The sequence below is a fragment of the Drosophila grimshawi genome, unplaced genomic scaffold (assembly GCF_018153295.1).
Source record: "Drosophila grimshawi isolate 15287-2541.00 unplaced genomic scaffold, ASM1815329v1 contig_848, whole genome shotgun sequence".
Classification (NCBI taxonomy): Eukaryota; Metazoa; Arthropoda; class Insecta; order Diptera; family Drosophilidae; genus Drosophila; species Drosophila grimshawi.
This window is the reverse complement of record NW_025063692.1, coordinates 7,754,665-7,780,463: the sequence shown is the minus strand read 5'-3', so window position 1 is coordinate 7,780,463 and position 25,799 is coordinate 7,754,665. Positions and strand designations below refer to the sequence as shown.

Below are 25,799 nucleotides of genomic sequence, written 5' to 3'. Positions count from 1 at the left end.
ATCGAGTGGCAAGGGATGGCAAAAGCCACAACAAGAGCTACAAATTAAGCTGAGACGGTTAACGACCGACGTTGTCACAAAATGTACAAAACGCATCAAATATTTAAATACCAGGAAAAATCACAGCAATCGACAACAACAGCAGCAACAACAAACAATATTTGGAGACAAAAACAACAACAACAACACGAGTAACTGGTAATAGTAAGACACAGGCAGGTTATTGTGACTCAGCTGGCCGCCATGGAGCGACGCCGCCCACTGTTTCCCATTGAACCTGAGCCACCAACAACGCCCACACAGCGCCTGACGCAGCTCGCAACGCGGTAAGTGGAAACGCTGCATTTCAAACTTTTTTCAAATGCGTGTGTGTATCCTTTGCATTTATACATATATACGTATGTACATACGCATATATGCAAGCAAGCCAGCAGGCGTACATACATGCATATGTATGGGTCAAGAGTGAATGCTTAATGAGCGACGACCATTAAATGGGGCTGTAAATATGGGGTGGGGGGTGGCGGGAGTGCTTGACGGCGGTGGGTTGTCATTATTATTATTAATAGATTCCGTAGTGCTTCCTGCCTGCCTGCGTGCCGGGCTGCCTACCGGCCTGTCTGTCTGCCTGCCTGCCCACTCTTTGCGCTCATCAATTTAATTCATTAATATGATTTTTTATTTTTATTTTTAGTTTGCTACGTGCCCTGCAATTAAACTGGAAGATTATCATTTCGGGCATTACATTGACGCTATTGGCCGTTATTTGGTATTATCCAACGTTCTTCTTGTTCTTCGCATTCGTCATCTATTCCCTGGTGCTGGTCTTTGCAGGTAAAACTCGTGCCGAGAACTCGATACACTTATCTGTTGTGCCAGTTACAGTAAGCAAATCCATTCGTAATCTAACCCGTGACTCATTTCTAATCAGCAAAAATTTCCATATGATATATAATATGTAAATACATACACATCTATATATATTATACACATATATATATGTAAAAATAAATATATATATATATATATTTATTTATATATATATATATCTATTTTTTTTCTGTTTTTAATTAAAAAATTATCTTGAATCGTCGTTCCTTTTAATTGTTAACCCTTTGGGTAAATCAACAGCTGTCGCTGGCACCGTTTATGTTCATTACATATTTACGACCAATGAGCCCCCAAGGCCCAATCGACTGCCCTCCAAGTTGCTCTACAATGCCACCAAGTAAGTAATGATGACAATTCCATTAAATCCCCCCAACCCTCACCCAAAGAATTCTCATGGTAACTGTTATATTTACAGATGCAACATATTTGATTTGCCAAATCCCATCAAGAATCCATCGAATTTACCTTTAATCTTTGGCAAAACAGTCGACCTGCAGCTACAACAGATCATTGAATATGTGCTGCGTGACTTTATGGTGCCCTGGCTGGGGTAGGTATTAACTAAAGCCTCTCTCTCTCTTTCTCTTAAACCGATTCTAAACTCGAAATTTTAATTTAATTCACAGCTATGTCGTTACGAAGCCAAAGCTTATTAACGATGTTATACGCGAGGATCTGTGGAATGCCATTCAGAAGATACACGAACGTGCCGCCAAAATGGATCCAGCCAAGATCATCGCAGTCGATATGGTCAATCGCGTCACAGTGCATCTGGAAAAAATACGCATTGCCGAGGCGCGTGTGTAAGTTCGTTTTTGCTGCAAGCAAATCGACCTTTTCCTAACTTCTTCTTGTTTCTTGCTGTTGTGCAGTGCGGACACGAATAGCGCTCCGGTGTTTAGCACCAATTCGTACCTGGCCGATGAGGAGAAGGAAATGGAGTTTTTGCGTAAGCTGTGCGAGATTATGGTCATATTGCTGCTGCCGCGCGGTTACTCACTGCCCCCACTCAAGGTGCTGCTTAGTGAGATTCTCTCTTTTAAGAGTAAGTTCCAATTCAAAGTCTCAGGTTGAATTTTGGCTTAAAATCTGTTGGTCTTTTTTTAGTATTCTTTCCAATGATTAAAATGGTGACCGCACCAGACTATATCAATCAGAAGGTTGTGCAGAACATTGAGACGCGTCTCGCGGCAGCAGCGATAAGTAAACGGAGCTACGAGTACGCTGCAAGCTTTGAGGAATTCCTAAAGATCATCAATAATTCGGGGAATCTGGAGGAGCTGTCGCTGATACGAAAAAGTATTGTCAATGATCTGATGCATGCTACCAGCATGCAGAATTTGCAACGTGCCAAAGGCCTCGATCCGGATACCGAGGATCATACGCTGACCAAGTCAGAGCTGACGGCCGCTGTGCGGCTAAAGCGTTACGTGCACCAACTCTCATTGGCCAAGGGCCAGTGCGAAAAGAATCTGGCCAAGTTTGGCTGGAACGGCAACTACTCGAGCGATACAGTAAGTTTTTGATTTGTTTTGTTTTGGTTTTAAACTATGAAATTAGAATCAAATTAAATCTTCACTAATGCAGGACTTAACTCTGGTGGAGATACTCAATACGGCTGTGGGAAGGCGCTTTTTTACGCTGTTCTTGGAGCCGCTAAAGGCCAGCGCCCTGGTTGGTTTCTACCTGGCCGTGGATGAGATGAAGCATTCTCACAAATCCGCCACACATCAGCTGGGTACGGAGATCTTTTACACGTACATACGTGTGCCCAAGCCAGAGATACAAATCGATAAGCACGAACGCAAACTGATCGAGACCTTTGTGCTGGGCGATGCGGGTCCAGATATATTTTATGATATACAACGCAACATTTTGCGTACCCTGGAGGACAAATACTATCCACCGTTCGTTCAGAGCGAACAGTATCGCCAACTAAAGGAGGCGCTCGACTCTAACGAATTTAACGATCCCACCTTGCTGACGTGCCCCACATTGCTGGGCGATGTGGCCGACGACGAGCAAGCCTTTGTCGCGGATGGCCTGAATGGCACCAGCGGTGCACCCGCTGCCATCGATGTCGCCGCTCACACATCGTATGCACGCAAGAAACTGGAGCAGATACAGGAGCGCATCGACAAGAAGAATCAGGCACTCGACGCACTTAAATACTCGGTGAAGCCAGAGTCAAAAGTGCTGCAGATTCTCGAGAAGGAAATGGAGTGGCTCAAGAGCGAGAAAAGACAAACGGAGGCTCATTTGCGACGCACAGATGCTTGGACCGAGCATCTGGGCAAGTGGAAGGCCACCATACAAAGTGTCGAGGTGAGTGTTTAGCTTATATAATGATAATAATATTAATAATAATAATACTGCTATTTCAAATGCATCTTTTAAATATCTTGAATTACGTGCCTCAATTAACTGTTTTTGTTGTTTCATTTCAGGTGTCCGATGAAAAGGAGTCATTGCAGTTCATGATCCTGGTGCATGTCGACGAGGATATTAATGCGCCGGCGCAGTCAGCTCACAAGAATGGAGACAGCAACACTGGCCGAGCGCAGAGGCGTCGTCCGTCGGGCATCTCCAGTGGCTGGGTGGTCATGCGTTCCCTAAACCAAGTTCATGTAAATTTGGCTGATAACAACTTACAGATCGATACTGATGCCTTGCTTGTTTATATATTTCAGGAGCTGCAACGTAAACTCCGGCACGTCTGCTCCAATTTGAAATCGCTGGATTTGCCAACAAATTTCAAGTTCTTCTTTTTGAAGACAGATCGTCATGCGCAGGAGAAGGCCAAGGGGCAAATACAAAAGTTTCTAAATGTATGTATCTGTTTTCTGTGCAATGCCTGTTAATCCCTGTCTATAAACCAAATTGTCGCATACAGTTTATACTGGAGGATGATCATTTAAATGGCAGCGAGGCGATCTACACATTTCTCAGTCCCAGCTCGGATCATTTGAAGCAGACACTGCCCTCGCCCAAGAAATCGAAATTCTCTCTCTCGACGCTTTTCAAGAGCGACGCTACTAAGGCACACGAGTCGAGCAAGGCGAGCGATCCATTCTGGGGACTGCAGCGTGATGATGACGATATGTCCACCTACCTGGATGGCGAGACGAGCAGCGATGCTAAATTGCTGGCGGATATTGACAGCAAGGACTCAATTGCTGAGCCCATGTATGCACTAATGGGCGAGGTTTTTGACATGGGCGGCGTCTTTAAGTGGCTGCGCAAGAGTATCATCTCGTTCGTGCAGATCACATATGGACGCACCATAAATCGGCAGATACGTGAATCTATCGCCTTTCTGTTCGAGGAATCTATGCTGCACAACTATTTCTCGGCCATATTGAAATCGTTTTGGCCAGGTGGTGTTCTCGCCTCGGCCTATCCAGTGCGATCGGATGATATGAAAGAGATGACCACCAATGCGGCCAAAGCCCTGCTTACAGATCATATACCCGAGGTGCTCTGCAATCTGGTTGGTGCCCAGGCGGCCAAACGTGGCGTACTCAAGGTCTTCGATGCACTACAGAATCCCGCATACAACAAACAGCTATTCTATGTGAGTTGCTCGGTCTCTTTCTGATTTGTATACAAATCATATGAAATACCTTATTGATTTTGTAAAATTTGCAGGAGCTGCTTGAGATCTTGATGATTGAGTTCTTTCCCGAAATACGACAGCTGAAGGTGAACAGCGGCAATGGTGGCGCCAATAAATTGACTACGGCCACCGCTGGCGGTGTGGCAGCTGCCTCGGCGGCAGCCGCACTGGCTGCCGTTGCAGCATTGCCACTTAACTACAATAATAGTCACAATAGCCATCATGGCTCAAATCAACATGGACATGGTTCCTCATCATCATCGTCTGCATCGGGCAGTTCAATGGGACATCCCAAGGAACATTATCATCAGCTGCCGCCGCAGCAGTCGCCGTATCATCAAAGCTCTACACAGCAGTCACATCAACATCAACCGCAACAGCAGCAGCATTCGCATCTACTCCATGCGCATCATCATCCAACGCACTCGTCGTCGCATGGCTCCACGGGCTCCAAGTAGATGCTGACTTTTTTTATTTTGTTGTTATTTTATTTTGTTGTTATTGTTTATTTATTTATTTTTTGCATTCGTATTGTGTTAATTTTGCTCTCTATCTCTCTCTCGCTCTCTGTCTCGATCTAACAATGTTGCCAGCTCGCTCTGGCTTTCAAAGTATGTTTTTTATTTATGTGTAACTAATTTCATAGTACCTTGAGAGTTTAGGATTAACAAATATCTGACCCTGTTCAAAGCTGCAGCCCATTTAATGGTGTGTCTTTAGCAATTTCTCCTACTACCATCTACTCTTAACTCAACTTCTTCTAGCTGTCACTCTTCTCACACACACACACACACCTTTTTATCTAACTATTTATTAATTTGTTGTTGGCTTCTTTTGTAGTTGTTTAGGGAAAAAAATGTTTGTTATATTTTAGCATTTTAGCATGATATTCTATACACAAATTTGTATTGCTTGGCGTAGTCTCAGTATTAAGCGTTAAACCAAATTGTTCCATTTAGACCACATTCCCATATTATGAAAAACACACACACAACCCAAACAAATACCAAATACATAAGGCCAGAGCAAAGATACACGAAAAAGTAATAATGAAAAGACATGTTTGGTGCCGATGCCGCATTGTAATTAACTGGAGTCGAATATTGTGATCTTAGCAAGTAAACAGCACCAAAAAAAAAAAAGCAAATACAAAAAACAAATACAAAAAAAAAAAAACTAAATGTAATTGTAATTGTTTATATAAAAAAAGAAGTCGGATGTAATTCAATTTCGAACTAATCGATTAAGCGCCTGTGTAATTTAGATAAACCAAATAGTAGCATATATATTACAAAAACGGGACAGTCAAGACATCGGATCGTATTGTATTGGATAACTATTTATGTATATTGCAGTTGCAACGTTTTATGTGTAAACAATATTAACAACAGACCCAAGCGAAATAAAGATGCTATTTATGTAGACATTTATCGATTTATTCAATTTCTTAACTTATTTTCATTTTATAAATATATTTATACTTATATTTAGTTTACATAAGAGATGGATTTTCAAAATATTTTCTTTGAGATTTTATATATTTTTGATTATTCTAGGATATAGTGGATACAATATATAGACAAGTAATTCTCTACTCACAATTCAAAACGCAACTGTTTTTTCTATTAGCCTCCCCAGCTCGATGAGCTCCATGTCCACCACGATAACAGCTAGAGATTTACGCATCGCCGCTGGCTTCCTCACCAGCAGTTTGATCTCAAAGTATTTTAAAAGAAAACGCCATTTGAGATCGGTCTTCCTGCGCTCCGGCAGTAGCTGAAAAGCATCCGCTTTGATTGCCAGCAAACGTTCCGCCACAGCGCCACTAAGTCGTGCCTCGAGCAGTGTGCCTGTCTGATCGGACAGTTGTATATTGATGTTGAAGAAGTGCTCAAAGCGTGCACCACTGTGGTGCAGCGAGAACTCCAGCAGGCAGTGCTCATTGTCGCAGTCGTTGCGGCTGTAAGGGATTAGCCTGTGGCACGCTTTGCTGCAATCAGGCGGAGAAACTAGTATTAATATAAACAAACATATCTTACAAAAATACTTAACTACCATTTCTTACTGATGCACATAGCAAATCCATCAATATCGAACTTGGTGACCATGCCATAAAGCACGCTCGTAAATTGCTCGCTGGTTGCATCCTTCAATTCGCCCTCGGCACGAGCATAGATCTGCCTTACGGTCATCTGCGTCTGGATCTGATCAGCTGCTTTTCATAAAGAACACAATTTGATTTGATGTTGAAATCAATTTTTATAGAACATAAAATTAGAATTATCCACTCACCTGCTGGCAGGCTATCCATGTCCGTTTGGGCGAATATGTCAAAGGTTTTGAGTGGCGCTGTGGCTGCAAAGGTAGACAACGCCTGAGATTCGGCGCTGAGGGGCTGCGGATTCTCATAGATGAGCGTGCAGCTGGCATGACTGAGTACCGGGCAGCCGTAGAATCGTGAGTGTGAGATGCGTACATCGATCAGATGCAGCTGGGTCTTGCGTGGCTGCCAGTATTGGGCGCGTTTTATCCAATCCAAATGCCAGAGGGTTAACACCATCCCGTCGGGATAGCTGTCATCGATGACAACCAGTTCGAGGCAATGCATCAGGACATTGCCATTGCGGGCCACCTTGCGCTTCAGTTCACGCACCGGACGTAGCGAGGCAACCGCCACGAACAGATCAATGTACACCGCTGGTGGCTGCTCAGCGCCTGGAGCGACACAACGCACATCCGATAACTTGAGAGCGGCGCTTGTCGGCTTATGGGATTGATGCAATAGCTGGGACAGTGGCTGCACCACGGCCACATCGTCGCTGGAATGCTTAATCAGAAAGCCCTGGCCCTCGTTGATGACCAGAGCAAAGGGGAGTGTGCCACGTGGCTGATAACGCGGTGCACCGATGTCCGCAAAACTTGGCGGCATAATGGCCATCACCTTGGCACCAATAACATCGATGACATCGCCAATCTGCAGCATCGCATTATATTCATCCACACTGGCTTTGGGGCCCCAGCACTTGCAATTGGCTATGTCCCGCTTGGAGTCGCGCAGAGTGAAGCTGATCACGCCACGCTTCTCGTTGCTCAGTTTGTCGAGAAATACATTTGGCTCCGATTTGGCAATGATTAGCGCAACAGTGGCAAAGTTCGTCATCGTCGAATGCATGTTGGCCAGGCGGCAAGTTGTCTTTATTCTGTAGCCAATTTCCGTCATTTGCCAATCAATAATCAATAAACGACCAATTATATCCTGTCAAACCGTTATAATTCAACGATTACTTTTCAAATTATAGGTATACACTGACCAGCTGATATTTTCCGAGTTATCGATTGATAACTAAAAATCGATGCGTCAATAATCAAATTAGTTGTTTCAAATTTTATTTACTTTCGATTTGGTTGTTTTTTTTTTTAATGTGTTGTTATTAACGTTTAATTTTTTACAATTTGTACATATCTACAACATAAAACGTAGGCGTGCCCCATTTATTGCTGCGGCTATACAATTCGGGAATATTTTCTTACTTTCTTTTTGTTTATCATTGGTTGATTTTGCATTTTGTTTTTTTTTTTTTTTTCATTCATCCAAGGTACATAATATAGAACTCTAATGCTAAATTTAAAATCAAAAATAAATGGATAAGCCAGATTTTTTTGCTTGCTTTCATTCAAACTAGGTGCAACGCGTTCGAAACTTTATTCGGTGCTAGTTGTTCGATGATGAATACGGTTGCGGCTGAGGTGGCTGTGGCTGAGGAGCACCGTCCTCGGTTTTATTGTTATTACCCAATATCCAATCCATAAGTACCATTGGGGGCGAACGCATCGATGTTTGTGCTGTATAACAATTAGTCTGAGCAATAAGTTCTATATAGAATGATGGAGAATTGTTTGACACCTACATGGATCCATATCCAGCTGCTGCTGTTGCTGCTGCGGATAAGATGGAGTCGCTGCTGTTGCTGCTGGTGCTGGCGCGACTGCTGCTCCATCTGGTGCAATCGCTATCGTTGCTCCTGACGATGATGTCTTAGCCATGTCCCTTTGCAGTTGAATCATCTGCTGCAGACGCTGCTCGCGCTCATCGACAATCACCTTGTCCTTGGAATGCTTCACAGTTTGCAGCTCGGCCAATCTATTAACGATATATATATATATATATACTTATTGTATCTGTCTTTATATCGATTTTCATTATCTTACTTTTGCTTCAGATCACTGCCACTGGCAGCTGTAGAGGCGGATAGATCGCTGCTGCTGCTGCCAATGCTGAATTTGCTTGGACTGCCCGAGGTGGCCGATGAGGACGAACCGGTGGCTGTGGTGTTGGTGGTGCTGGTAGCGTTGACAGTGGCGCTGCCCGTCGCATGCCCCGCACTGCCTGCTGCAAAATAATTTATATATATATATATATAATAATATGATAATTATTTGGAAATTTCGACTTGCTTCCACTTTATATTTATTGATTATATTATTACTTACGTTCGTCGCTGATGCGACTGCGCTCGGCCTCCAGCTGGCGCAGTGTGTCTGAGAGCTTGAGTTGCAGATGATCACGCTCCTCAAGCAGCTGGACCAGCTCGACGATCATCTCCTCGACCCGCATGTCCCGCTGATGGAGCATCATCAGCGCATAGTCGAGATCCGCTTTTAGAACGTACTCTGGCTGCGGCTCCTGGCTGGTGGCACTCCCCGTTGACATGGCACCGGCAGTAGCAGCTACAGCTCCAAGCGTATTCTGCAGCCGGAAGGGATCGTATTGTGAGGCAAGACGGGCATATTCCGCTGAACGTATCGCCAGCTGTTCTTTAAGTGTCACAATTTCCATTTCTTGTGCCTCCAATACCTTTTGCATTTTGAGCAGCATCTCGTTGCCATTATCATCATCCGTCGTGGTGCTGGTGGCGCCCACTTGGCCAGTAGGTGCTACAGTAGATGCTAGTGATGCCACTTTCGCTGTCAGCTGCTGGATTTGTGCCTCGTAGGCCGCCTCACGCTGGGCAAGATGCTCCTGCCAGATGCCTGCCACCTCGCTGCATTTCTGCTCCACAACCGCCTCCCATTGCTTGTTGAGAGCAGTGAGATCGGGTACTGCTGCTGGTGCTGGTGAGACTGGCTCTGCCTGTACATATACCTGTGTCTGCTGCGATTTACGTAGCTCGGTTATCTCGATGTTTTTCATGTCCAGCTCGAGAATGGTCTGTTTCATTCTGTCCTCCAGCTCCAGGCTAGAGAGCACATGATTGTTAAGCACACGCAGCTCCTCCTCCATTTCGGATTTCTCCTGCTGCAGCTGTGCGAAATGCTGTTGCAGCTGTTCCAGCTCACGCTGCAACTCCACCTTGGCATCTGGATGCTCCACTTCCTTGGCTGCTTGACTGGCATTTAATTTCTCCAACTCCTGCTGGTGTTGCTGATGCTCTTCCTGAAGTTGCTTGTTTTGCATGCGCAGCATTTGAAGCTCCTGGTTTTTGGTGAGTATCTCTACCACGAGCTTCTCGGTTTGATCCTCGCGCATCAGCTCCTCGATGCGCTGCTTCAGATGCACTATTTCCGCTTCCTTCTCCTGCAGCAGTACCTGGCTCTCATCACTGGGCGTAGCTGGTTTCAGGTCTGACTCTAGCTGCTTGGCTTTTAGCTCCTCCAGCTCCAGTTGCTTGGCCTTTAGCTCCTCCAACTCCAGTTCCTTGACTTTCAACTTCTCCAGCTCCAATTGCTTGATTTTCAACTCCTCCAGTTCCAGTTGCTTGAGTTTTAGCTCCTCCAGTTGCATAGCTCTTACTGCCTCCAGTTGCAGCTGTTTTGCTTTCAGTTCCTCCATCTCCAGCTGTTTTGCTTTCAGTTCCTCCATCTCCAGCTGCTTTGCTTTCAGCTCTTCTAGCTCCAGCTGCTTGACGTTGAACTCCTTCAACTGTAGATGAAGTTGCTCCGCTTCTGCCTGTGCCCGCTGTACTTGCTGCTTCTCCAGCTCCAGCTGCGACTGCAGCTCTTGGCACTCGCTGTTCAAATCCTGATTCTCTGCCTGCAGATTTTCTATTCTGGCCACGGACTCTGGAGATATAGTTGCTACTGTGGCTGTTGCAGCTGGTACGGCTCCTGATCCATCTTCACCCCAGCTCTCGAGCTGCTGCAGCTTCTCTTGAAGCTCACGTATGCGCGCCTGATACATCTGTACATCCATATCCTGGCGCTCCTTCAGCTCCGCCATCCGTTCATTGCCCGCGGTGAGGACATCGATGCGCTTCGCTAGCTTCTCCTTCTCGAGGGCATGTTGTTGCAGCAACTCCTCCGTTTTCGTTTGACGCGTTTCGTGCAACTCCAGCTGATGTTTCAGTTCCTCAATGATGGCACCATCCAGATCGTTGTTGTTGCCACCCAGAGATTGCTCCTGCTGTTGTTGATGCTGCTGCTCCTTGCTGCGGTACTCCTTAAGCCGTTTCATAAGCTTTGCCGTTTTCGTGTGCAGCTCGGACTTCTCGCGCTCCAGCTGTTCAATCTTGGACTGCTGGGCTGCCATTGCAACAGCATCTGCTGAAGGACTAATGCCCTGCTGTTGCTGTTGCACTGCTGCTGATGCCCAAGGATCCTCGTCCATGTCGACACCCCAGTCTATCTGCTGTTGCTGCTGCTGTTCCTGCTCGTCGGGATAGCAGAGATAAGCCTTCTTTGGTTGGATAAGCGGCTCCACAACGGGCTCTGTCTGTGGCATGCCCAGTTCCAGGTTGCTCATAGCAGCTGCACCATCCGTCACCGTATCAACGCCAAAGAACATGTCCAGTGTGGGAGCCACGGCCGTCTTCACCGGCTCCGGCACTACCTGCTCCTGTTCCGGAGGCAGCATGAGTTTTTCGATGGCCGCCACTCGTTCCCGCTCTTCGGCAGCGGAGCGCAGTTGCGCTAGCTCCTGTTCCCGCTCGTTGAGCAGCCGCTCCAGCTGAGCACGTTGCTCCTCGTGGTCGGCCAGCGCCAGATTGCGCGCCAACAGCTTCGTCTCCAGCTCCTTGGCATGCTTCTCCAGATCGGACACGTTGCGCTGCAGATCCTCAATGGTCGACTCTGCGTTGCTTAAGTCACCCATACCACTTCCCATGCCCATGCCCATATTCTGTGTGGTCACCCTAAGCGGCGGGGCAACAATCTCATCGAAGGGCGATGGCGCCGCTGCTGCATCCCCGCCAAAGAATATCGCCGGCGCAGGCAGAGGATTATTCTGCAACAAAACAAAACAAAAGCGATTATTTTTGGGAACTTGCCAAGGATTGACTTATCTTAATGGATACAATAAACAACACGCTGAATCAATTGACGGCTTTTTAAGCGTACTTCAAACTGCCTTCAAGTGTTGTTAGACGACAAGGCATTAATTGATTTCCCTTTCGACAGGAAACTTTTAACACTGGTTGGCTCTTTTTATGCTGTTGCCCGGTAAACGGATTAGAATACATACCTGCTCCAAGGACTGCCTTTGATTTGATTGCATCATGTTGGGGTTCGGTCGGGACCACGAATACAGCCAATCGTCGGCAGGCTGAGGCTGCACCTGGGCCGGTGCTTGGAAGTGTATCGCAGCTGCTGCCGGTTGAGTTTGCTGCTGTTGTTGCAGCTGCTGATGCTGCTGCTGTGGTTGCTGCTGTTGTTGCTGCTGTTGTTGCTGCAGCTGCTGCTGCTGCTGTTGTTGCTGGTGTCGAGCAATCTGTTCGGCCTGTTCATCGAGGCGAGTTTGCATTTCGTGAAGCTGCTCGGCGAGTCGCTTGTTCTCCGTCTCGATGTAGACCTGATCGTCCGTTTGATTCTGGCCAAGAGTGTCCAGTTCGGCCAGCTGCTGTTGGAGTGCCTGCAGTTCCTGGTTGTGATTAGCGCACAGTGAATCGATCTGTGTGCGCAGATTGTCCATTTCGGTTTTATCCTGGAGCGCCTGCATGCGCAACTCCTGCGACTCGAGCACATCCTGCTCGGCGCTGTCCTGCTGTAGTCGCAAAAAGACCGCCTCCCTGCTCAACGTCGAACGTTCGCGCTCCAGATCGATCAGCTCCTCGTTGAGTCGCTGCAGCTCCTCGTTGCGTGCCTGCAACTGCTCCTGGACCCGTTCCAAATTTTGGGTGAGATCGCGCGTCTCTGCCGTCGCCCGTTCCATGTGCGCGCTTAGATCGCACTCGAGCTCGTCCAGTTCGGTAGCCTTGGCTGCCAGCTTGGCATCGTACTGTTGACGCTGGCGCAACAACTCCTGGTTGCGCTGCTGCAGCTGTTGCTGCAGCTCGTGCAGCTCCTGTTCACTGCTGCTATTCAGTTGGTCACGTTCCGCCTGTGCCTGTTGGGCCTGCTGGGTCTGTTGTTTGTGGCGCGCCAGCAGCGTTTCGTGGGTCGTTTGAAGTGTTGCCATTTGCTCGCGTGCCTCCTCCGCTTCGCTGCCCAACAGCTGCAGCTGTCGACATTGGCTTTGCTCTCGTTCCGTCAGCTGTTTGACGCGTTCGCGCAGCTCCACCTCGTGTTTGGCTTGCTGGGCGCTCTGGTCTCGTAGCTGTTGCTCCACCAGCTGCAATTGCTCTTGACTATGCGACTGCTGGGCACTGGCAGCGGCCGCCTGATCCTCGAGCGCAGCGCTCTTCGCATGCAGCTCAGCATTCTGCGTCTCAAGTGATTCGATGTAGGACTGATCCTGCTGCAGCTTGGCCTGAATGCCCTCATGTAGCGTCTCCAGCCGTCCAATGGCCAGCTCAAAGTTGACCTTTTCCGCGGTAAGCTGTTCGTTCTGTTGCCGCAGTGACTGCAGCTGTGTCTGCATCTGTGCCTGCTCCGCTTCGGCCACCTCCTCGGGCTGTTCCTGGAGCCGGACACGCAGCTCGGCCAGTTCACGCTGCAATCCCTGTATGGTAGCATTGCGATTCTTGATGACCTCCTTGGACTTGTCAAACTTGAGTGACTTCTGCTCCAGCTGGCGAGACAGCTGGTTCGTCTGCTTCTCCATCTGCTGTTCCAGTTCGCTGATCTCCTGGTGCAGTGTCGTATTCTCATGCGTCGTATTCTGGAGATCTACTTGCAGCCGCTGCACGTCCTCCTTCACGTTGGACAGGGCCAAGAGTTTGGACTGCTGCTGGGCCAGCTGCTGTTGCAGCTCCTCATGACTTCTCGCTTCCTGCAGCAGTTGCTGTCGCAACTCCTGCTGTGTATTTTTCTCCTGCTCCACTTGCTCTCGCAAGGCATTGGCATCCTGCTGCAATTGCTGTCGCAACTCCTGCTGTATTTGTTTCTCCTGTTGCAGTTGCTCTCGCAACTCCAGCTGGATATTCTGCTCCTGTTGCAATTGCTGCTGCAGTTCCATCACCGTTTGCTGCTCCTGCTGCAGCTGATCCTCGGCGCCTGTGGACTTTACTTGCTCCTCAAGTGTCAATACTTTGGTGCGCTCCTTTTGCAGCTGAGCCTCTAGTTCCGATTGCTCGGCGGCGCGCTTCTTCAGATTCAGTGCATACTTTTTAAGCTTGTCGCGCAGCTCCTTGTTGCGCGTCTCACTCGTCTCCAGATCCTGGCGGCACTGCTGCAACTCCAGCAGCTTCAGATTCGATTCATGCTCACTCTCGCTGTAGCTTTCGATGAGCTGTTGCTTCTGCTCCGCGACGAGCGCCTGTAGGATGCCCTGCTGCCCCTCGAGGGTTGCGATGCGGGATTGCAGCTCGTGCCGCTGACGTTGCTGCTGCTCCATGTGCTTCTCGTGCGCCATTTCGCTGTCGTTCAGCGTCCGATCGTAGTCCTCCGCTTGCTGTTGCAGCTGCGCCAGCTCCGCACCCTGGCTGGCTATCTGCTGCAGATGCTCTCGCTCGCTGGCACGTTGTTCGGCCAGCTGGTATTGCAGCTGGTCCAGTTCGAGCTGGTGCGCCTGTTCCACATCGAGTTGCTTTTGCCGCAGCTCCGTATTATTGCGCTCCAGCTGCTTCTGGGCCGCTTGTGTCGCATGAAGCTCAGCAATTGTTGATTCCAGCTGCTTTCGTTCCTGCTCCCGCTGCGCTGTCAACTCTAGTTGCTGCCGCTGCTCGATGGCTTGGGTGGGTTTTGGTTGCTCCACTGGCTCGCAACTATCACGGAGTTCGTTGAGCTCCTCTTCGAGGGCAGCTAGGGCTGATTTCAGCTCCGCATTCTGTGCCGTTAGCTTCTCGTATTCCGCTAGTGCTTTGCCATTTGGTGCAGTGACAGCGACAACTGTTTCCACCACGGTGACCGTTTCCACAGCACTGCTGGCCTCCTTCACCTTGTGCAGCAGCTCCGTCAGCTGGTTGAGCACATTTTTCGCCTCCTTGGCCAGCTTCTTGGAGACATTCAGTTTGGCATTGTGATCGTTGGCCTGGCGATAGGCCTCCAACTCGGAACTGAGCTTGGAGAGCGAACGCTCACATTTGTCCAGGAGTGGGGCGCCACCTTCGTCCAAGGCGGCGACCACCTCGGAGGAGCGTTGCATCGAGCTCAGCTCCTGCGAGAGATTCGATTTCTCGCTCAGCTGCAGCGACAAATGCTGCTTATCCCGCTGCAGTTCGTCCAGTTGCGCCTGAAGCGACGCATTCTCCGACTGTAGCTGCTCCATTTTGGCCAGCACTTCGCGCCGTTCGTTCGTGAATAGTTCGATCTTTTGGAGCAGCTCGATGCTCTCGTTGATCTGGACATCCGTTTGGGTCAGCTCACTCACAAAACTGGGCAATTGGATGGCGGGCTCCATGGCAGTGGAGGAAGTGTTAGGATCTGCAACAGCAGCATCATTCCGTTCTGTGTCAGCATCTCCCTCGCTGGCTGGACGCTGGTTGAAGTGGCGCTCTGTGGGCCGCTCGACAATCTCAATGGATTCCGCGGAGCTGGAAGAGCTGAGCTTCTCCAGCTTGTCTAGGAGCTCCATGTTCTCGTTGATGTAGTGCGTCAGCTTCTTGTCAAGTGCCTCCTTTTCCGATTGCAGTGTGCTAAGCTGCTGTTGCTGCTCCTGCGCCTCCGTTTCGAGCTGTTGAACTCGCTGCGTCAACTGCTCCTCCAGCTGCAGTTCGCTCAGCTCGGAAACTACACGCGCCGATTCACTGCCTCGCTGCAGTGCCTCCAGTGCTTGCTGCAGCTCCTCCTTTTGCTCCTCGAGCAGGCGTATGGTTTCCGTTTGCCCAGCTGTTTGACTGGATTTGTGTTTGCTACTGCTGCTGCTGCTGCCCAACTCAGTCACCTGTTGCTGTTGCTGCTCCTTCTCCTGCTCCTGTTCCACATCATCTGTTTCGACATGCGCCAATTGCCACTGACCCTTCTCATCCTCGAGCACAGTGATGCGCTGTTGCAGCTGCTCATTCTCGGCACTCAATTGCGCCAGCTGCTGTTGTGCATCCGTGGACTGCATTTTCTGTAGCTGCTTCTCCGCCTGCTTGCATTTGAGCTTCAGCTTGATGTTGCTCTTGTTGCACTCATCCAGCTTCTGTTTGAGCTGTTGCAGATCCGTTTGTAGCTGCTCACTGCCAATGGAATCGCTGGCATCCGAAAAGATGGGCTTGCTCTTGACGCTCTGCGTCAGCTTCTCCTCGAGCACACGCAAATTCACATTGAGCACATTTAGCTCGGTTGTTTTTTCCGCCAGCTGTTCGGCTTGCGCCGCCAGCTCCTTCCGCTGCTCGGCAATGGTTGTCTCCAATTCACTGACTTCATCCTTTGGCTGTGTCACCGGCTGCTGTTCGGCGCTGCTGTTACGCAGCTCTTGCAGCTGATTCTCCAGCTCCTGAAGCTGCTTGGCCAGCTCCACATTGACCTGGGCATCCGTGGAGGCCGCAGCGACAGAAGCATTGTTGGTCTGCTGCTCCAACAGCTGCTCCCTGGCACTGTGCAGCTCCAGTCGAGTTGCCTCCAGCATTTCACTGCTGTGCTCCAGCTCGGCGTTACGCTCGCGCAACTGCTCGGCCAGCGGACGCAGTGTCTCCAGCTGTTCGCTCTGCTGCGACAGCGTGCTCTCCAGCTGCTGGACGAGTTGCTCGCTACGCGTCAACTCCTGGCGCATATCGTGCAACTCCTGCTGCAGCTCCTGCTCCTTGCGACTCTGCTTCATCTCGTTGAGCTTCATCTTGTTCTTGAGCAGCTTCAGCCGTCCCTCATCCGTACTTCCCGGCATATGTTCCAGATCAACAGCCGAATGATGTCGAGCAACTGGCGTTGCCGCCGTCATCGTCGTCAGCTGCGTCAACGCACGCAGATCGTTCATTGAGGAGCCCAGTTCACCGCTGACGCTCTGCCTCAGACCCGATTTGACGGACTGTAGTGATTTGGCCATGTCCCGTTTACGCTGCTCGAGCAGCGCACGATTCTGCTCGGTGCGCTGATTGAGCATTTGCAGTTTCTCACTGCCGCTAAATTCCAACTGCCCCCCGACGCCAGTGTGCCTTGCGGGCGTTGAGAAATCCTGTTCCAGCAGCTGCTCCTCAGCCGCGTTATTGTGTGTCTTGAGCATGGTATGTTTGGGGCCCAGCGATTTTAGTGATTCCATTGAATCACTCATGCTGGACATGCGTCGAATGCCAGCATCCTCGGATTTTCTCAAAGCACGCTCACGCAGCGCCGTCAAACGTTCCTGGTTAGGCAGATATGCAGATGCATATTAGTTAGTATCGGGAGGCTTCTAAGCAGCATTCACTTACCTGTTGTTTGGACAGATTCTCACGCAGGCTGTCCAGGCGTCCCTTGCCAACGCCACCACGCATCGCCTGTTGCTGCTGCTGCTGCTAAATGGAATGAGTTAGCTAATCAGAAACAGAAACAAACAAATTTCAAATGATAAAATTAGCTCACCATTATTAGGGATAAGTCTGTGATGCTGCTGTTGTCATCCGCATCCTCCGTCTCCGTGTATTGGCTCAGTTCGGCCATACCGGACATTCAAATGCAAACTAAATTCAACTAGCTAAATGAAAAAAAAAAAAAACTAATAATAATAGTAAAAATCCCTCGGAGGGACAAACAAACAAAAAGAAAGCACTGGACTATCTCCGGTATGGATGTGTCCAATGTCGTCGTCGCGTGTGTTTCGTTAGGTTCGTCGTGCTCCTATCTATCGACATTGACTGCAATGGTAGAAGAACATAACGTTCCAATATATCAATTTTTAATTCAACATAGAAAACCTGCTTTCGCTTTACAATTTTGAGCAGATTTCGTGGCACTGACGTGTGCACTTCTTCATTGTGTGTGTGTGTGTGTTTCTGTGTGTGCGTATGCGTGCGTGCGTGTGTGTCTCTCTATTTGAGTTTTGGTCACTTGGGTGCTGTTAATTTCAAAGGCAACTCGTTTGGCATAATTTGGTTTAATGTTCATGTTCGTGGACACGTTTTGAATTGGAGTTCATTTAAAAAAAGAACACTTACCAACTACAATTAAGCAATGCTAACAACAAAAAACTTAAATACCAGGGCTTCGAAGTCGTTGTTACTGCCCTTGTCTATAATCGAACAGGGCTGTTCACACCAAATCGATAAATTATTCTTTATCGAATTGGAACTGTGCGATTGTTTAACATTTAAATTCCAATCGTTGATTATCGTGAATTGATTTAATTAAGTTTTATTCCATTACTGTCTTAAACATTACATAAATAGTAGTTGCATAATATACATTGTACTAAAATTCATTTTGGCATTAGTCAATTTCATAAATGTTAATATAAATTGTAATAGTGTCAATTGCAAAATAACGGACAGTTTATGTCCATCACTCAGATTGCTCGATCTGCGCAATATTAATATGCCTAACGTACTTATATATTTATATATAACCTCTTTATTAAAAACCATTTGAATTCGAGTGTATATGAGAATTCGTGCAAAACATTAAAAACATCAAATACATAAATGCCAGCATTAAAATACGATTCAAACATTTCACTTCTTTGGGCTTAGGAACAAGAGTCGTTGCAAGTAGCCTCTGGACAACACTGCTCAACGATGACCAGATGAATCAGAGGCAGGGATAAGGAGATAAGGGGATAGAGATACATACACTGGTAACGAACAACTTTAAGTAGGCTGACGCGACATAGAATGGAATGCCATCGGATTAGGCATTCGGCACAGCTGTCTTGAGCAATTCGACAATATCCTGATGGTTGCCACGAGCAGCATAGTCCTTGGGCATCAGTCCGAGCATATCCTTCGTGTCGCTACTCTCCATATAGGGCAGTAGATAATGCACCAGCTCGATAAAGCCATGCAGTGCCGCCACATGCAGCGCGGTGCGTCCAGATGGATCCGGCTGTGACAGATCCGCCCCCGCCAGCTGATACGATTGAATGCGCTGCAGTGCGCCACGTGAAGCAGCGGCGCATAGTTGCTCGCCAACGGCACGAGAGGAGCCGGTCAAATGGGCGCCACAACTGATTAGCAGCTGGATAATCTCATGGCTATCCATAGACACAGCCTCCTGCAGTGGCGTCCGATCATACCGATCCCGTATATGCACCGAGACGCCATTCTGGAGTAAGAATTGCACCATCCGCATATCGCCCATCTGGCAGGCCAGATGCAATGCGGTGCGATTGTCATGATTAGATCCGGACAAATCGGCACCGTATGCCTTGAGATTGTTGATCTTTTTGATGTCACCCTCGGCAACGGCGGCATTGATCATCGCCGGAAATAGTGTGGCACCCAGTTGATCCAGTTCCTGGGGCGATGACAGATGCAGCGAGCGGGCAACAGCATCGACCAAATCATAGTCATCCATCTTGGGCGCTGCTACCGATGTCAGCTCGCCCCTCAGATTCGATTGCATCATCTGGAAAATGGCATTGAATTTTGGATTAAATACAAAACAAGTAAAGCTATCGACGCACCTGCTTCTTGACTTCCAGCGACCAGTCGGTCTTTCCAATCACATAGGAGAGCTTGGTGAGGGCTGCCTCGGGCGTCATATCGTAGCCGGGTATAACGCCCACATCGAAGAGGACTTTGCCCGTGTGATAGATTTCGGCAACGGAGCCATTCGGGCACTGGGTGCAATTGATGATGAGGACACCGCGCTCGGCGGCCGCCTTCAGCTCATCGATGAGGTCTGTGCGGTTTGAGGGCATGTTGCCCGAGCCAAATGATTGGAGTACAACACCCTTCATGGGCGGGGCCAGAAATGCACAAAATGTGGCCAGCGAAATGCTGGGAAAGATTCGCAACAGCCCAACATTCTCGTCCATATGCAAATGGACACCGAAACGCTCCACGCTGCATGGACGAAAGATCAGGCGATAGTCGACATTCACATTGATGCCAATCTTTGCCAGCGGCGGCACATTTGGTGAATTGAACGCATCCAGCGAATTGGAGCTGAATTTCACGGTGCGATTGCCGCGGAGCAGCTTATTTCCAAAGAAGATGCACACCTCGGGTATTACATAGTTGCCAGCGATAATCAGTGCCGATGTAAAGTTATCCTTGCCATCCGTGCGCGTCTCAAAGATGGGCAGCTGTGAGCCTGTTATGATCACCGTTTTGCCCAGATTCTCCAGCATAAAGGATAGCGCCGATGCCGTATAGGACAACGTATCCGTGCCATGGAGCACCACGAAGCCATCAAAGAACTCGTACGATTGCTGCAAAAGGAACAGATCCGATTAATCCTGGAGAGCCTGCCTATGAGCCAAGATTATGTTATTCAATAGTTAACTGACATGGACAACAACTTGCCCTTGAGGAATGACAGCTTTAATCTATTCAAATTATCGACATTTTCAACAAAATGAACTATTTTGAAAACTATCGTGTATATAAAAAGGAAATCTTGCTTTTTCCAATAGCAATTGAGAGTTCAAAGTAAATAGAAAGAAAAAAGACAAGTGAGAACATTGCAGAAATACTCTGATAACAATAAGTAATAATCAGAGAGCATCTGATAACGGGTGCCTCAGAAAAGGCTGAAGGAGGTTCCTTGTAATCTATCCTCCAAACCAAATATTCTCTCAAAAGTTTTACATTTCTATAATTAATTTGAAATTAATCTTTTTCTTCGAGACATTTAAATTAGTGTTTTTTTTCATTCGAAGATCATGGCATATTTATCTATTGACAACGCTGGAGATTATTGGAGCAATCTTGGTGTCGCTACTCACGTGTATATCGTTGGCAATACGCGCCCAATCGTGCATGGTCATGTTGCTGGAGTCGAGGAGCGGCTCATATTCGGTCACCTGGTAGAGGACGCGTCTCTCCTCGCCCTGGACATATGGCAGCACCAGTGGCGCCATTGAGGCGCCGGCGCCAAACCGACGCTGTGCATACTCCTCATCATGGATATTTGGATATTTACGGATGAGACGCACCAAAGCTTTCGGAATCGGCGCAAGCACTATAAAAGGCGGGGGTGGAAAAGAAGAGAGATGAGAATGATGGAGGAGAGATGGGAGATGAGAGGGGTAGCTGAATGATTGCAATACCGTTGCGCTCGTTGCGCATCATGCCAATGGTGCCGCCCGTATAAATGACACGGACACGTGCCTCCTTCACGTCCTGGGCCATCAGGTTGCCGTCGCTGTGATTGCGTCGCATTGCAGTTTGTGTTGTTGTCTTTTTAAATAGATTCGGTTGCATTGTGGGCGACGGCGGTACACCGATTATTGCCTGCTCCGTGGACACGTTGCGACTGTTCAACATCAACTGTATCGGTTCCGTGTTGGAGCCGCTGCTGCTGCTTCCGTTGCTGTTACAGCTGCTGCTGTTACAGCTGCTGCTCTGATTTTCAACAGTTTCATTCCCGTTACTTGACATTTGCACTTATTTAATATTGCAAAAATTCACTCGAAATGTTTTTATAATCTAGTTTTATACAAAATGATGGTTGTTTTTCGTGGAAATCGCAATCGCTAATGCGGAATTTACATGTATATATAATAAACTTAGCAGCTTGCCGCTCTCTTTTTGCCTGTATGTGTGTGTGTGCGTGTGCGTGTAACTGTGAGGCAAGTGTTTAGTTAAGCAATTTGATATCAAACGTCAAAGCGTCAAACGGCACAGAATTGTCGTCAATGGACAGGTGGGTGGTCAAAGACGGGGCCAGGCCCACTGGCGACAGCCATGCAAATTAAAAAGCCAATATCTGATCCTGATATAATTTATCTCATTTATATATATATATATATTAATACATATATAAATATTTATTTATCTATATATATTTGTATGTGATTCACTCGGTATAAGTGCGCTGCTGTTGCCAGTTAGAAAAATGCACACAGCTGTTTGGCCTACAGCACCGAACGGTCTGGCAGCGCTGTCTCTTTCTAAACACAGCAGACACTTTCCAAACATATGTACAATGGTACACATGTACCAAGAACTGGTACATTGCAGTTTCGAGTGTTATGATGCTGTCACGGTATTATCAACATCGTATTACTATGTCACACAGCTTCTATGCTTAAAATCAATTTTATTAAATTAAATACATTGATTGTTATTAATGCTTAACAGTAACAGATATTAAACCTTCTCTTATATTGAAAATTGTACCATTTGCCTTGTGCCATTTTCGGTGTAACTGAATTTATCTAAGTGGCAACGGCGCTGGCAGCTGCTGTCTGGTCACACAGTGTTTGGGTTCGTTGGTGTGCAACTTGGCTAAACATGTAGACTGGAATCGTAAATGGAATGTGGTGATTTGGACACTGGATTGTTGTACAAAATGTAACGGTCTCTGAGCTGACACAACTCTACAAAAGTAGAGCAGTCAACGTCCCCAGTCACTCCCCAATCCGTGTCAGTGCCTTCGGCCCTTGGCCAACATTCAATCAACAAGCAATTGCTGCTGTCTGCCACATAAAATACCGTCTGTCTAATGACAATTTCAATGATGGCCATAATCGGCCTTAATGTAAGCTCCTCAACTCGAGAACTCGGCAACTCTACAATTGCAATTGCAATTTGAGAAGTACTTAAATGCAAAAATGCTGCTGCTGCCTTTTGTGCTCATCTTTCAGATGCATGATGTTGTTGTTGCCACAGAAGCGAGTTGTTATGTTTTGAAAGGGAATCACAATTATTTGCAATTTTCATTTTAGCAATACGTGAGACAAACATCCGTTTTGCTTTCATATCAAATTCTATAGATATCGATAGCTGTTAAATCGATTGACCGTAGTACTGATCTGCAATATTGCTATCGTCCAACTCCTCTCTCTCTCTCTCTCTCGCTCTCTGCCACTCTTACAACTCCTTGCTAATAAACTTTGTTACATTTTTTCTGCCATTTTTTTATCGACATTATCGCAACTGCTACTGCTGCTGCTGCTGCGAGCGAGCGAGCGAGTGAGTGAGTGAGTTAATGAGTGAGCGAGAGAGTAAGTAAAGGGCTTGCACTCAAACCGGAAGAAGTTGAGCACTTTGATGGCAAAGTGCGCGGAGTGCGAGCAGTGCAGAAGCATTACACACACATAGACACAGAGCCACACACACAACTCAAAGGGAGCCAAAGAAATGTGGCCACATTGTATTGGTAGCTCAATGGTAGCGGATGCGAATGCAGATAATGATGTTGATGTTGTTGTTATTGTTCTTCTTCTGCTATTTCTTGTTGATGATGATGATGACGATAATGATGAAGTGGCTGGCAAATGTGACAGTTACAGGAAGAAAAACCGCGTCACTAGGCGACGCTAACGAACAACAATGAAAATATTTGTAATAATGGCGCCAGTGACAACAACAACAACAACAGCAAAAACAACGACAACAATAATATGTAGAGTGCTCTAGTGGTGGAGAGTGACCGACTAAATAAATACCCTGCAGTCAACTCCTTACATATAATCATGATTATTTTAACTACTATTTATTTGTATTATTATTATTATTATTATATAATATGTAATATCCTTCGTCCGTTAAATACTTCGCTTTGATATGAAACCATATTTCCTTTCTATATGTTGGTTTGAGATTGTTTTTATATATTAGTTTTATTTACATTTAAAAATTACTATTTAAATAGATTCGGCTACTGATCAAGAATATATATATATTTTCTATGGATTGAGAGATATTTGCAACATACGTTTGCCGAACACCTATTATATCCTGCTTGGTAACTGTTTTGGAATACAGGGTATCGAAAGCAGCATCAACGTCAACGTCAGCCTATGACAATGACAGTGCAAATAACGTGTCGGCAAAAATAACTTCTGAGCATAGTCGCCGCCATGTCTCAGCATCAGCTAAAGTTAACCACCCCTCCCCCTAACGCCCTGCCCCCCAAAATATATATCTCCACACAGTCTTCTGGTCGTGTAATAATTTTTGACTTACACAACTGCGATAATTGAGTGTCTCTTTCTTGCGCACGCTCTCTCTCTGTGTCTCTGGCTCGGTGCTGCACGTATTCTCAAGTGGATTGAACTGTAATTAAAATGGCGCCCTTAAAAGTAGGCAATGGCGCACAAAAAATCTGTGCGACGCCTAAAAGAAGGCAACATAAAATTTAAGCGAGGCGACACTTAACGGGCCGCAGCCGTTTAAAGCCACTGCGATGGCGATGGCGAATGTGTTAGAATGAGGGAGAGGGAAGGAGAGCGATAAAGTGAATGGCCGTGTATGTGTCTGTCTGTGTGTGTGTGTGTCTACATATTTACAGCTACTAAACTGTAATCGAGCCACACACCGGAAGTTGAAATGACTTGAAAATTTATTGCATTTGCTGCCAACGTTCTCGTCCTGGCTGCTGTTGCTGATGTTGTTGTTGTTGTTGCTGTTGATTTTGCTGCTGTGCATTCAGCAGCCAAACGCTTGACTGCCTTTGGCGTCCTCGTTGTTGTCGTCGTTGGTGTCGCTGTCGTTGTCGGAAGTGGCGCGGCAGTCAATTGGAGCCAGTTGCACAGATTCAGCGACGCCAGCAAAGCGGCGATTGTGAAATTGAATAAGCCCAGAGAAAACAAACCCAACCAAACCAAACCGAAGCAGACGATTTCAGACCTGCTCCAAACAGACAAAGGCGCCAACAGCCAACAGCCAGCAGCCAACAGCCAGCAGCCAGCAGCCAAGCCTGTAACCGAACAAAACCCAACGAAACGGCCGCATCTTGAGTTCCAGTCGCGAACTGCAAAACCAAATCCCAAAGCGACACGACACACAAATTTACGGCGTCTTTGCAGTCAGCCAAAGCAGCCGGCAAAAGGGATCTGATATGTTTTAGAGTTGGCCATTTTTGTCAAGCTTTACTTTTCAACGTGACACGAAACAAATCCGACTTATTTTTTGGGAGAAAGTATTGGAACACAAATAAAGTCACAACTGTTCTGATTAGATAAAAGTAATGAGCAAGAATAACTACAAGGATGACTTTAAAAATGAATGTACTAATCAGAATCAGCCTGCATTCAATTTCTTAATAAATCCTTAAGTCGAGTTGAAAACACTCACTCCAATCTATAAGTACTTTTGAGCGAAAATTATTACTTCTCAATGCAAGCTGTAATCGTTATAAATTCAATATTAAAACTTTCATTCGAGTCTTGATTGGACTTTTGATAAACACAAAATAACCAAAAATATACCAAGCTTTTCCATAGGAATTTGAAATATTTTCTACTTAATGTTTCCCCAGTTCAAATTATACGGCACGCGCTTATCTCCGTAAGTATGTGAGACACACACACACACGCATGTATGTATGTGTGTGTGTGTGTTTTTTGCATGTACATTCTTGCGCTCGTATTTGTTCTGACTGGCTGCCAGTTAGGGCAGTGCATCCATCCTTCAAACGTTTTACTGCTCATAAAAATCCATTAAATTATTCAAATTGCATAGCAAAACACTTTTGCAAGACGACGACGACGTCTACGGCGACGTCGACGTTGACGTCAACGTTGGCGCTTGCCACGCCTCGCTGAGATTTTAGGGCTGTACCGAGCTGCCAAAGATTTCCAGCTGGTAAATGTTTGTTTGATTTTCTTCCTTTTATTTTTCCACATTTCTTTTTTGTTTAGCATTTGCATTTGCCTTTTTCCTTTTTTTTTTTCGTCATTCTTTTTGCTATTTTTTACGCGTTGACTGCTAAAAATAAAAGGTTGTCGGCCGGCAGCTATCCAGCGCAGTGAGGCATGCAATAACACACACACACACACACACACACACACCTACACCACAAGCAACACACACTCATCTACCCACATGGCTGAACTTTCAGTTTGCATTGAAAAACTCGAGATGCTGACGCTCGCTTGCGGCTTTTAATGCTCATGTTAGAGTGTGTGTGCGTGTGTGAGTGTGTGTGTGCGTGTGTGTGTGAGTGTGTATATGTGTGTATGTGTGTGAGTGTA

At 47.0% G+C, this 25,799-nt stretch overlaps 4 protein-coding genes and 1 long non-coding RNA gene across 6 annotated transcripts; 1 reads left to right on the top strand and 4 right to left on the bottom strand.

Annotated features, from left to right (window-relative positions):
- Nucleotides 1-139: 139 nt before the first annotated feature.
- LOC6565540 (sorting nexin-25) lies at nt 140-5,929 on the top strand. The gene is made up of 12 exons (XM_001992218.2): nt 140-326; nt 695-834; nt 1,132-1,228; nt 1,307-1,441; nt 1,518-1,694; nt 1,764-1,936; nt 1,999-2,405; nt 2,479-3,216; nt 3,339-3,518; nt 3,582-3,719; nt 3,785-4,465; nt 4,540-5,929. Exons 1-12 carry the CDS (start codon nt 244-246, stop codon nt 4,963-4,965), a joined length of 3,375 nt encoding a protein of 1,124 aa, XP_001992254.1. The 5' UTR covers nt 140-243; the 3' UTR covers nt 4,966-5,929.
- Nucleotides 5,930-6,017: 88 nt separating this feature from the next.
- Nucleotides 6,018-7,730, bottom strand: LOC6565539 (protein hold'em). Its single transcript, XM_001992217.2, has 3 exons — nt 6,800-7,730; nt 6,563-6,719; nt 6,018-6,497 (listed from the first exon to the last, which is right to left on the bottom strand). The coding sequence occupies exons 1-3, from the start codon at nt 7,725-7,727 to the stop codon at nt 6,110-6,112; spliced, it is 1,473 nt and encodes a 490-aa protein (XP_001992253.2). The 5' UTR covers nt 7,728-7,730; the 3' UTR covers nt 6,018-6,109.
- Nucleotides 7,731-7,879: 149 nt separating this feature from the next.
- LOC6565538 (protein lava lamp) lies at nt 7,880-17,423 on the bottom strand. Of its 2 annotated transcripts, none has more exons than XM_032738818.2 (7): nt 17,303-17,423; nt 17,152-17,235; nt 11,964-17,084; nt 8,999-11,726; nt 8,717-8,897; nt 8,416-8,648; nt 7,880-8,350 (listed from the first exon to the last, which is right to left on the bottom strand). In XM_032738818.2, exons 1-7 carry the CDS (start codon nt 17,387-17,389, stop codon nt 8,220-8,222), a joined length of 8,565 nt encoding a protein of 2,854 aa, XP_032594709.1. In that variant the 5' UTR covers nt 17,390-17,423; the 3' UTR covers nt 7,880-8,219. The 2 variants fall into 2 exon arrangements, with proteins under 2 accessions (XP_032594709.1, XP_032594710.1); XM_032738819.2 differs by having other exon boundaries at nt 7,918-8,350; nt 17,152-17,232.
- A 37-nt stretch (nt 17,424-17,460) lies between these two features.
- LOC122322839 lies at nt 17,461-17,887 on the bottom strand. Its single transcript, XR_006246883.1, has 3 exons — nt 17,875-17,887; nt 17,650-17,774; nt 17,461-17,574 (listed from the first exon to the last, which is right to left on the bottom strand). It is a non-coding gene; the product is annotated as an uncharacterized LOC122322839 (long non-coding RNA).
- A 379-nt stretch (nt 17,888-18,266) lies between these two features.
- LOC6565618 (L-asparaginase) lies at nt 18,267-21,258 on the bottom strand. The gene is made up of 4 exons (XM_001992215.3): nt 20,928-21,258; nt 20,604-20,839; nt 19,338-20,087; nt 18,267-19,279 (listed from the first exon to the last, which is right to left on the bottom strand). The coding sequence occupies exons 1-4, from the start codon at nt 21,256-21,258 to the stop codon at nt 18,563-18,565; spliced, it is 2,034 nt and encodes a 677-aa protein (XP_001992251.1). The 3' UTR covers nt 18,267-18,562.
- Between the last annotated feature and the right edge of the window lie 4,541 nt (nt 21,259-25,799).